Here is an 11,951-nt window from a genome sequence, read left to right as displayed (position 1 = left end):
AAACCTAGTTGGACTCGGTTTGGAAGGGGAGGGTTGCCCCCCTTGGCTCGGCCGACCCCCTTGGGAGTCCTTAGACCCCAAGGCAAGGCTCCCCCTCCTCCCCCTATATATACGGAGGTTTTAGGGCTGATTTGAGACAACTTTGCCACGGCAGCCCGACCACATATCTCCACGGTTTTACCTCTAGATCGCGTTTCTGCGGAGCTCGGGCGGAGCCCTGCTGAGATAAGATCATCACCAACCTCCGGAGCGCCGTCACGCTGTCGGAGAACTCATCTACCTCTCTGTCTCTCTTGCTGGATCAAGAAGGCCGAGATCATCGTCGAGCTGTACGTGTGCTGAACGCGGAGGTGCCGTCCGTTCGGTACTAGATCGCGGGATGGTCCGCACGGCGGATCGAGGGACGTGAGGACGTTCCACTACATCAACCGCGTTTCTTAACGCTTCTGCTGTGCGGTCTACAAGGGTACGTAGATCGAATATCCCCTCTCGTAGATGGACATCACCATGATAGGTCTTCGTGCGCGTAGGAAATTTTTTGTTTCCCATGCGACGTTCCCCAACAGGTTCTATGGGCGCCATGGAAAAGGAGGAAAACAGCGACATAGGAGAGGATGCATTGAAGCAGCAGTACGGTGACATGAGGGGTGAACTAGGGCATCAACAGATTGGCGCCCTGGTGAAGGTGCCCGTGCAGCACCATATTGGCACCGCAGTGGAGGTGCTCGTGCAGCACCAGATCGGTGTCGCGATGGATGTGCTCATGCAGTAGAAAGATGAAGAAGACACGGAGCAGCGGCAGCATGGCACCAAGGGGGGTGTGTGACATCCTCAACTGTTGCTACAGTAACCTCTCTAATTAAGCTACAGTGGTCCCACGCTAATGATGCCATGTCATCGTGATTGCTATCGTTGATCTCGTGTCAGTTTGAAACCGAGTCAAATTCAAAATTTAAGAATAAGTCAAACGAGGAAAGTTTTCGAATGCAAAAATAAAATTATCGGATGAGTTACAAATATTCCCTAATAGTTTGTAAAGTTGAATCGGGCATTTTTGGAATTATTTAAAGCCTCTAAATAATTAAAACAGAGACTATTAAAATAAATAAACTAATAAATAAACTAATAAAAAAAAGGCCCCGGCCCAACTGGGCCAACCCGCCCAGCCGACCAAGCCCATAACCCCCACAGCCCACCAACCTCACCACGGGGTATTTAAACCCCCCCTCAGAACCCTAGCGACCTCCCTCCCCACTCCCCACTCCCACCTGGCGCCGCCAGGGTCTCCCCCTCGTCGCTCCCTCCCCTCGCTCACGTTGAGCCCTCCCTCGAGCGTGCGCTCGCACCTCGCCCCTCCCAAACCCACGAGGGGAAGCCCCCTGTCTTCCCTCGTCACCTCTCCCTCACCGAACCCCCACGTCGCCGCCAGATCGCCGTCTCCCCTCGGCTCCCCTCCTCCAACCACCGTCGACCGAGCTCCCTCCTGCGCCTCCTCCTCGCCGGGCCGCCCCGCCTCCACCGGACTGCCCCACCGCCGGATCCCTCGCCGGCTCCCTTCTCCACCTTGACTTCGCCCTCCGCCGCACCACCGCCCGGCGCCCCTGCACCACCGCCACTGCCTCACCCCGCCTCCACCTACAGGACTGCTCCGCGCCGGCCCCTCTCTCCGCCGTGCCATCGCCCCGACCCCGACTTCCCCTGCCACCGGATCCACCCCGACGGTCGTCGGCTCCCTCCTCTCACTTCGTCGGCCTCTGCTTCCCCTGCACGGCGGTGAGCACACGGCCCCGGCCTCCTCTCCTTTTTCCCGTTCGATGCCCCCCACGTTCGCCGCGCCACTGGCCGCTCCCATTGCCTCACCGTAGGTGTCTGGCCTCTCCTGGCCGGTTGGGTTTATTGGGGGATTAACTTAATCCTTTTACTTTGTGTGTATGACAATGGGGGGCACGAACACCCTCTCTAAAATGTTAAAAAATGAATTAAAGATATTAGTATAAAAAAGGAATTTAAATAAATATATATATGTTTTGAATAATAATAATAATAATAATAAACAAATAACTAATTAGTTATATTAATTAATGAATTAGTTAATTAATTAAATAGATAATTAAGGATTAATTAGACTAGTTATTTATTTGTTAATTAGATTATCATATGAGAGTATGACACGTGGGTCCCTCACTAAATTAATCTGATTAATTAATAATTAACCTTAATTAAAAATTGTGTCTATGACACATGGGACCCACTCGTCAGTTTGACAAGTCATAATTGTATTTAATTAAATTAATTAAATCTGTTTTTAATTCCTAAATGTTAACAAAGAATTGAAAGTTAATATAAAATAAACCATAGGTGAGATGAAAATATTTTCAACTTGAAAGTTGATGAGCACAAGGAGACGAACCCGGATACGCGGTCCATTCGTGTGTCACGCGTCCTTAGCATAGCAAACGTGGAACTTTTCCACCGTTTTCGTCCGACCGGTAGTAGCGAGAGACCCGGGAAATATCATCTGATATTTTCCTGTCCCGTCTATGACGGATAGCACTACGTTAGCTCATGCCTAACCCTGCTTTGACATGTCATGCTTAGTGATTGCATCTGTGTTTATATTTATTGTTTCTTCCCCCCTCTTCTTACCGGTAGACCCCGAGACTGACGCTGTTGCCGGGTACATCTACCCTCCTAACGACCAGCCCTTTGCCGCAGAGCAACAAGGCAAGCAAACCCCCTTGATCATTCCTATATCTCCCATTTCTTTCTCCCTCATAATTGCATTAGAATTTTGCTATTGTTGTAGTTAGCTCATATATCTGATGCATAGCCTAGTTTTGATGAACTGCTACTTTCAGTACTGCACTTTCAAACTATTTAGTATAGGTGGAGCAATCATCCCCTCTGACCCCTTAGTCCAGTTGCCCCGCTTAATTATCAAGTCTCGATCCCTGATCGACGAGCCAAGATCCGACACATCACTTACACCCCCCTTAGTTGTGCGGCACTACACAGCTATTATCGAGTACCGAGGGTGACACCTCGCGAAGTACTCCGGATGATATCTCTGTAGTACAGCTAGTCGGTCGTGGTTGTCAAGGGTGATTCCTCCTCCACCACTCCCGACGATGTCTCTGTCGTGCAACCCCTCAAGTGTGAGACCCTCGAGGGTGATTCCTCTAAGTCCACCTTGATAGATACATCGTTCGAAATCTAGCGAGGGTGATACCTCGGATTACCCCTGATGTTACAACCACACAGTTACTTGACCTTGTTACTGGGATCTTTGATGAATAGATGTTAGGTGGGTGGATTCCCGCGTGGATGTGTCGATGACTTAATTAAAATAAGAATGGATTTGGGTATTTGATCTGGGTTGGTCGGAAGTCCTTATTACGCACTAACCGTCTGCATGAAAAGAATTGGGTACTCGGCGTCGTGGTATCAGCTGAAGCTTTTCAGACGTCAGCAATGGAGCAGCGCGCGCCCGAGTGGTCCCCAGATGCATCGCGCTTGTATTAAGGGGTGCTAGGACTGACTTCGGCCGCCCTTGCATCGTGCATGAGCGCAAAGGGCAAGTGGGCCCATGAACCCTTTATGCTTAGGATTTAGACCGACGGTCTGGCCTCTCTGTTGAGCTTAGGTGGGGTTGCGACGTGTCGATATTCCGAGGTCGGGCATGACCCAGAAAAGTGTGTCCAGCCAGAGTGTTATCGAGCGTGACGGGGAATATGTTGTGCACCCCTGGAGGGAAGAAATGAGCTATTCGGATAGCCGTGTCCACGGTTACAGGACGACTTGGAGTTGTGCCCTGATCTTATACAACCACAACTGTTACTTAACTGGATTTAGTTGCTCGGGGATTGCTTCCTCGCAGGGAGTCGAGGAAGGATCTCTAGGCATGACCTCATTTTAATTATTGGTGTAACAATATGACTATTAATTGTGTTACATGTTCTACTCTCGTCTATTGCTGCAAGACCCCCTGAAGATGCTAGTCTTCGATAGGACTAAGCTTTCCCTCTCTTTCTCGCATTGCTGCAGTCAGTCCACATATATCCCCTTTCTTTGATATTGTTGCATACTTAGCATAGTTTTGATATAAGTCTTGCGAGTACTTTGGATGAGTACTCACCGTTGCTTTGCTCCCCCTTTGTCCCCTTGATCCGTTGCTGCGACCATATGATGGAGCCTAGGAGTTGGAGTATCCCGCCGACGACGACTGCTACCCCGACGGTATCTACTACTACGTGGAGGCCACTGAAGACCAGGAGTAGTTAGGAGGCTCCCAGGCAGGAGGCCTCGCCTCGTTCGATCGTGTATCTTTTGTGCTAGCCTTCTCTAAGGCACCCCCATGTTTAATGTCTGTACTCAGATATTGTTGCTTCCGCTGACTCATGTGTTTATCGAGCTTCTGTATTCTAGCCCTCGAGGCCCCTGCCTTGTAGTATGAAGCTTGTATGTTTTATTTGTGTCTAGGGTTGTGTTGTGATATCTTCTTGTAAGTCCTTGAGTTTGATCGTATGCATTTGCGTGTATGATTAGCGTACGATTAAATCGAGGGCGTCATATGGGGGAGGTAGGCACCGTGGGAGAGAAGGTATGCCCCATGGATCATGAGGAAGGTATGGCGTTGGTACAGAGGAAGCCACCACGCAGACGACCAACCAGACCGAGAGGTGGCGACGGACGACCGCCTCTGGTGCGCCACAACCACCAACGACGACAACTTCTGGTGATGGCGGCCGGCCTCCTCCATCCTCTCCACGTAGGCTTGCTCCATCATGGACGAGAGCATCTGCTGGTAGCTGGTTGAGGTCGAACATGGCTTTGGATGGGAGTACGAAGATGAATGGAGAAGATGAAACAAACCAGCCATTGGGGAGGCCTATTTATCAACTAATTTCGACGTTTGCTGCGGGAGTCAAAACTAAAACTTGCTGCCTTTGTTCCAAAATTTTGTTGTGAAAATAGCAGGCGCGGGAGGAAGCTTTATACTAAAAAAATTCATCCAAACCTGGCGCTAGGAAGAAGATAAAGCGCTAGGAGGAAGACGACCATCGACCTATGCATGCAGTGCATCTAGGTGTTGATTAGGCAAAAAATCAAAATCTATTTGCATGCAATAAAGTAGGTGGGCCTGCATGGAGTAGCTAAAAAGGCATCCACTTAAGTGCTATGATTGAATGTTGCGTTTAGAAGAGAGAAATCTGGAATTTTATTGGATGGATGACCGGTTCAGTTTTCTCTTGTCCTCCAATACGCTGCAACCTTGGTCGTGCTGTAGCTCCTAAGGCTGCTCATAGTGGGGAGTAACTTAGCCAAGTAACATGCACATGTTACTGGTCTATGTTACTACCTCCATAGTGGGTAGTAACATTTGTGGGATGTCATATTAATTAGGATATAGACTCATTTTGTATTGGTATGTGTGATGTTACTGTAACATAGCTAGTTACCACAAGCACCTCTCTCCTCATTAACTCACTGCCACATAAGCAAATTTGCATTGTAATGTGTGATGTTACTACTATGTTACTCCCCACTATAGCCAGCCTAAGGTGCCCTATGCACTGGTACGAAGGGAGTACTGATGATACTCTCATTACAACCTCACTTATATCTCTTCATTAAATACAATGCCACATAAGTAGAATATCGATGAAATCGCGCTAAGAGACCATGCATTGGCACATATCTGAGCTACAGCCTCACTAGTTGCATTGACATATGCCTCAATTACCATGTCATATCGTAGTTTTTGCCTACGTGCATTAGGCCCTGTTTGGAACCACTCATATTATATAATTCAGTTTTTATAATCTATTATGTCTTCAAACAGGATAGATTATGGTGTAGATTATAAAAACTAGATGGACAGATTATTAAAAACTCGCAATCTATTCTATCCCAGCTAAAATCAGATTATGGATTGGTAATGAGTCATTACCCTTTTAAAATTGGAGATAATAACATTTCTGCCACCGTCATCCTCCTCTTTAAAAAAATAAAGGATAGACATGTCATTATGCAATGTAAAACGTGGATTACAGTTTATATAATCTGACCCCAAACATGCGCATCTAGATTATTTTTATAAATCAGATTATATAATCTATCTCCATAATTCAGATTATTATAATCTATTATGGTTTCAAACAGGGCCTTAGAAAGGGCTTAAGTTACTTCGCAGTTCCCACTGTGACCAGCATTAGGCTGCTCGTAATGGGAATATCATAGCTACTCCCTCCGTCACTGTTTAGAAGGCACAGTTAAATTTGCGTCCGTTTCCAAAATAGACAAGGTTTAAGGCGGGAAAGCAATTACTCTTATTAATTAGTACTACTACTAGTCATGCATGCGCCCTCCCAATTTGCTGCTCACGCATTAGTATTAGTATTTTCTCAGTTGATTAGGCACATTAGCATCTACACCTGCTACATCTCACAACCAATCGATGACTACCTTGGTCCCAGAGATTTTCAAGCGTGCCTTCTAAACCGTGACGGAGGGAGTAGTATCATGCATGCCAACTAAGCAATTTCGATGATGTGACATAGAATTAAATGAAGAAAGAGAGGGTTGAGTATCATATTAGAGCAAGTACAATAAGGTACAGTCAACAGGCTGTAAGGATTAAAATACTATATTTTTGCTGAGTTGGATGAGAGAGAAGAGGAGAGAGAAGGGGAGTAGGTTCTTCGTGAAGAGCCAACTCTAGCACGTGTTCCTAGGTGCTTTGTGAGAATGAAAGGTGGGTTATATATGATAAAAGTAGTACTCTTTTATAGCTAAATATTGTACAAGCTAGCTATAAGATGGGCTAGAAGACTGCTTATAGCCAGCAGTTGGCTATGCTATTAACCATGCTCTTATGATACTGTATTATATTAAATGATGTGCTACTATGTGTCTTGCATGACACTAAATAAACTATCCTATGATATCAACATATGATACTATGCATTACGGGTGTGGTATCGTAGGGTAGTACCATACGCATGATGATACTCGCGTTACAACCAGCCTTACATGGGTTGCATGGCCAGCTGTTATCTTGGACTCTCGTGCCACCCATGCACGGGTCACTTTTCACCGTGCAGCCGGGTCGGAAACCGATGGCGGCTCGAGCTCACACTTCGACACATGGGCGCCGCAATCGCAGCCATTCCGGGCCGTCGATCTTCGTTTCCTCCCATGATCGGAGGGGGGGCATCGCGCCCAGTAGCTCGGCCGATCCAAGCCAAGCCACCAAATGATGTACCGATCGATCGACCCCGCATGCGCCAGCAGGAAACCAGCAGCGTCCGCCGCGGGTTGCCCCCACACTCGCGCACACACGCGCCCGCCCATCCGCGCGCGCCGCCGTCCCCTACACGTGCCCTCCGACCTTCACGTGCCCCTCTCTTCCTTCGCGCGCTCCATCCAGTGCCTGACGCCGTCAATCTCGCCGTCGCCCGCCTGCCTGCCCACTCGCGCGCGCCACCGCCCTCCTCCTCGTCTTCTATAAAACGGAGCCACCAGCTCGCGACTCCAGCCAGGCACCGCACCATGGAAGCCACCTCGTCCCTCACGCGCTCCCTCTCCCTCGTCCCCCGCCCCCGCCGCTCCTCCCGCGCCCCCAAGTCCCCGCACATGCCCACCCTCTCCCCGGCGCCGCGCGTCCTCCCGCTCCGCCGCGCCAGGTCCGACGCCGACCTCCTCGGATCCGTCGTCCCCGCCGCGGCTCCAGGCTCCGCCGGCTCCGTCCTCCTCCGCTCGCCCCGTCCACGGACGCGCAACGAGGAGGACGCACCGATGGAGGACTGCTTCGACGGCGCCGGCGCCGGCAAGGGCAACAACAGCTCCGGCCGCGGCGGGGGCGGCGGAGGCGCCGGCGGCAACGGCCAGAGCGCCGGCATGGGGGAGCACTACCGCAGGGTGCTGAGGCTGGAGCCGGGCAACCCGCTGCTGCTGCGCAACTACGGCAAGTACCTGCACGAGGTGGAGCACGACCTGGCGGGCGCCGAGGAGTACTACGGCCGCGCCCTGCTCGCCTGCCCCGGCGACGCCGACCTGCTCGGCCTCTACGGCCGCGTCCTCTGGGAGGCCAACCAGGACAAGGACCGCGCCGCCGGATACTTCGAGCGCGCCGTCCAGGCCGCGCCCGACGACTGGTATGAGCGCGCCCCCACCATTTTTGCTACTACCGTTCTGTGTGATCAATCGAATTACCTTTTGTTAACTAGCGATGTTTACTTGCAGCTACGTGCTGGGATCGTACGCGAGCTTCCTGTGGGACGCCGAGGACGAGGACGAGGAAGAAGCGAGCACGGCGGCGGCCTGCTCTCCGGCGTTGGTGCCGGCCTGCTGACCCTGGCCGTTGATCTGGGGTGGCGCGGCGGTGGCGGTCTGCTGTACAATACTGCACCGCACTGTACTGTGCGTAGGAGAGCCGGGATGGCGGCTGCCTGGTGACATCCTCGGCCGTGTGAAATGGCAGCCTGATCATTCCAGGGATAGATCGACGTCGCATGCCATTGCCGGCAACAACCAACAAGTCGAGGAAGGAGACGACGGATTTGAATAGATCCGGCCGGGCCACCTGAGGCGTCAATCAAGAATAACTACTACTACTGCTCTACGACTGAAGTTCTTTGCTGCTGCTTTATCAGCAATGGTCTGCTGCTGCTTAAATTAACCTTTCTTGTACTAATCACTACCAGATGTTACAATACCTATAGAGCGAGCTTGTTATGTGCTGTACTGCTCGGCTGATGCTGCTGAGCTTAAGTCCATTCCCTTGATGTGTAATTACATGCCGATCGGGATAACCTTTGCTTCGATCAGGCTGTTTCCATCCAATAATCAAGCCATGTTTATTTATATATATATGTCAATCTGTGCCATATCTTCAGACGGAAATTCAACACCCATTTGCACAGCTTGCGATGGCAGTGGCATTATATGCGTGGTCTGCAAATTGACATGAAGAAGTAGAAAATGCGAGCTGGCAAGCATGCACGTTACCACAAAGTCGTGGCAAACAAATAATCTACTGTTAACAAGTTTGGGCGCGGGTGCTGTCATTCGGCGTGATGTGTCACAAATGTTAGCGGACGCAGTGAGCATTCAAATGGTTTCCATAGAAATTTTATATCACACTAGTGGAGAAAGGGGTATTAAAACCGGTTGGTAAGGGCCTTTGGACCCGGATATACATCCGGTGCTACGTATCCGGGACTAAAGCCCCCCCCTTTAGCACCGGTCTCTTACAAACCGGTGCTAAAGGCCTCCACGTGGGCGTCGAAGAGTGCGCGCAGGCGGAGGACCTTTAGAACCGGTTGGTAACACCAACCGGTCCTAATGCTTTTTTTTTTCTTTTTTTTTCCTTTTCTTTTCAGGTTTCCGATTTCGTATTTCGGTGTTTCCGTGTTCCGTATTTTCAGGGTTTCCGTTTATGTGTTTCCGGTTCCGTATTTCCGTTTACGTCTTTCCGATTCCGTATTTCCGATTCCGTGTTTCCGATTCCGTGTGTCCGTGTTCCGTTTTTTACGAACACGGAATCGGAAACACGTATCCGGAAACACCGATTCCGTGTTTGCGGTTAAGTGTTTTCGATTCCGTGTTTGCGGTTAAATGTTGATGTACCAAATAAAAGTACATATATACATGTAACACGAAGTACTCGACCGATTATCATTACATAATTTAAAGTTCGTTTCCTATAGCTGTATACTTGCATAGAGAAGGGAGCTGGCTATTGGTTCATAGGATGGAAAAATTCTCCGCCTTCATCTATGACTTGCGTGAGGAGAAATCCTGCCAATTCCTCTGCAACTGCCTTGCAACGTTGGATTGGTCTGAGCATCGCCCGCTTTCGTTGCAGCTTTAAAAGAAGTAGATGAAAACAATTAAGTTATGAACAAAACTAAACATAATTGATGGCAACATAAATAAAGTTGTGAAGATCCGGTTACGTACCTCTAGATTTCTGGAAGTACGGGATTTCTCATTGATAATCCTGTGAATGTACTCGCATACGTAGTATCCACAATAGTCAGTGCCCGGTTGTTGTTGCGGGACGCCCTATATACGAGAACATAATTAAGTCAAATTAATAATAATCAAAAGAATGGTAATGGTATTGAAACCAGGGTACGTAGTACTACTTACTTTGTTAATCTAAAAGTGGAGCTTGTCTGCCCATGTACCGGGTTCTTCCTTGATGAACATTTGCCAAACCCTAGCCGACAAAGAAAAATGAATACAAGAGTTAATTATTACTTACTTGATATCAGGAAATGAACGAAAAAGAGGCCGATGAACGAAAGAGGCCGATATATATACCTTTGAAGCATCTGACGCGCGCTCTTCCATGTGTCAGCGTCCCACGTTAACGGGTCCCAGACTTCAACTTGTCCTTGATCGATTCTAATGATGAACAATATGAAGTGGGACCTGCGCACGTGTACACACGCAGTCATGCATACTCATCAATTACACTTAACATCAGGTAAGCAAAATGGAATGTGTACAAGATAACACTCACTTGAATCGGTAGGGCCAAAGTATTTCTTTTTTGGTACTTTGTCGCTTCAAAAACCTTAGCAAACCATCCGGTGTATCCTTGTTGAACTTTTCTATTGTCTCTTGATGAAACGAATACGGGTCAATGAACCCAAAGTCCCAGATTCCTGCCAGCCTGCATTCACGAATCTTCATTCTGCATAGTAGAGTACAAAAAGAATGTCTCGTGAGTGATAATTATACGGGCAATGAACGCGAGCTTAACTAAATAATTAAATTACACAAATAAATCACTTACAAACAGTAGCAGCTGACGATAGCTTTGTCGAGGGCACGTTGATTGTACATCTGGAAAAAAATCATCGAACCCAACCTCCACACCGTACTCTCCGAAGTAGTGTTGATCCTGAACTGCCGCCATGATACAGTCTCTCTTTTTCCTTGCGGCCTCCAAGTACCAAACATGTAAATTCCATAGTTGGGTTGTTAGAGCACTAGGATTTTCGACCAGAGGGTGCTCGGGCTTATATTTATATACCACATCAGCAATAGCGTAACCTACGTCGCCCATGCGTGGACTGGACATTGAAGCCTGGTCAGATAACACCTTGAGCGGGGCAATTGACTGTGCTTCTTGTTGTCCGAGCTGGGGAACTTGTTTCCCGCATTTCGTCTGCTCCGCCTGCTTCATTTGTGCGGTGTGCATCTTTTCAATGTACCGTTCATAGTCTGAAAGGGGCGGCGGTGGCGGCGGTTCAGGATAATATAAGTTGTCGATGGTGCGCTCAATTTTCCACTTTGGTATGTTCTTCAGAGTTTCCTTCCAGATGTCTGGAGGGGGCTTCAGGGGAAACCGTTGGAACCATGCTTTGTTTTTGGCTTTCACGGCCTCGTCTAGTTCCTCCGGAGTCATCAGGCCTGGTAACTTCGGGGGAGTCTTGACTTTCTTGGGTTTCCTTTCTCTCTTCTTGGGAGGAGTCCCGTTTCTTCTGAACTGCAGCTTCTGCTTTGCCGTACCCGTAGTGGGCGCATCCGTCGGCTCACCGGAGTGCACGGGCGATGGACTCTCGGCCTCGGGCTCCCAATCTTCGTTGTGGGGTGGACTTGGAGGTGCGTTGGGGGGTGGACTTGGAGGTCGTGCATTCTCTGTACGAAAGTGAAAAAACTATTAAAAATAGGCTTACATGTGGTGCAACATTCAGTAATTGTTGGAGGTGGTGCATTTGTACCTGGAGGAGTCGGTGGCCTTGGCGCCGCGTTAGGAAACACGATGTGTTTCTTCTTCCACAAGATGATACCAAGCTCCATTTCTCCCAGTGTCTTCTCGCCTTCACCTCCAGGAATATCAAGCTCAATTGACTGGCATCCCGGCGTAATTGTTGACAACCCGACACGAGCATGGGATGCTGGAATCTGACCACCATGGTAGGTTGCTCCAGGTT

The 11,951-nt window shown here is 49.1% G+C and overlaps 1 protein-coding gene across 1 annotated transcript; it reads left to right on the top strand.

Annotated features, from left to right (window-relative positions):
- Positions 1-7,517: 7,517 nt before the first annotated feature.
- On the top strand, positions 7,518-8,871 carry LOC123410974. The gene is made up of 2 exons (XM_045103894.1): positions 7,518-8,156; positions 8,245-8,871. The coding sequence occupies exons 1-2, from the start codon at positions 7,552-7,554 to the stop codon at positions 8,351-8,353; spliced, it is 714 nt and encodes a 237-aa protein (XP_044959829.1). The 5' UTR covers positions 7,518-7,551; the 3' UTR covers positions 8,354-8,871.
- The last annotated feature ends 3,080 nt before the right edge of the window (positions 8,872-11,951 follow it).

The sequence above is a fragment of the Hordeum vulgare genome, chromosome 1H (assembly GCF_904849725.1).
Source record: "Hordeum vulgare subsp. vulgare chromosome 1H, MorexV3_pseudomolecules_assembly, whole genome shotgun sequence".
NCBI classification, from domain to species: domain Eukaryota; kingdom Viridiplantae; phylum Streptophyta; class Magnoliopsida; order Poales; family Poaceae; genus Hordeum; species Hordeum vulgare.
Note: the sequence above shows the minus strand (reverse complement) of the source record. Positions and strands in the feature narration are given on the sequence as shown.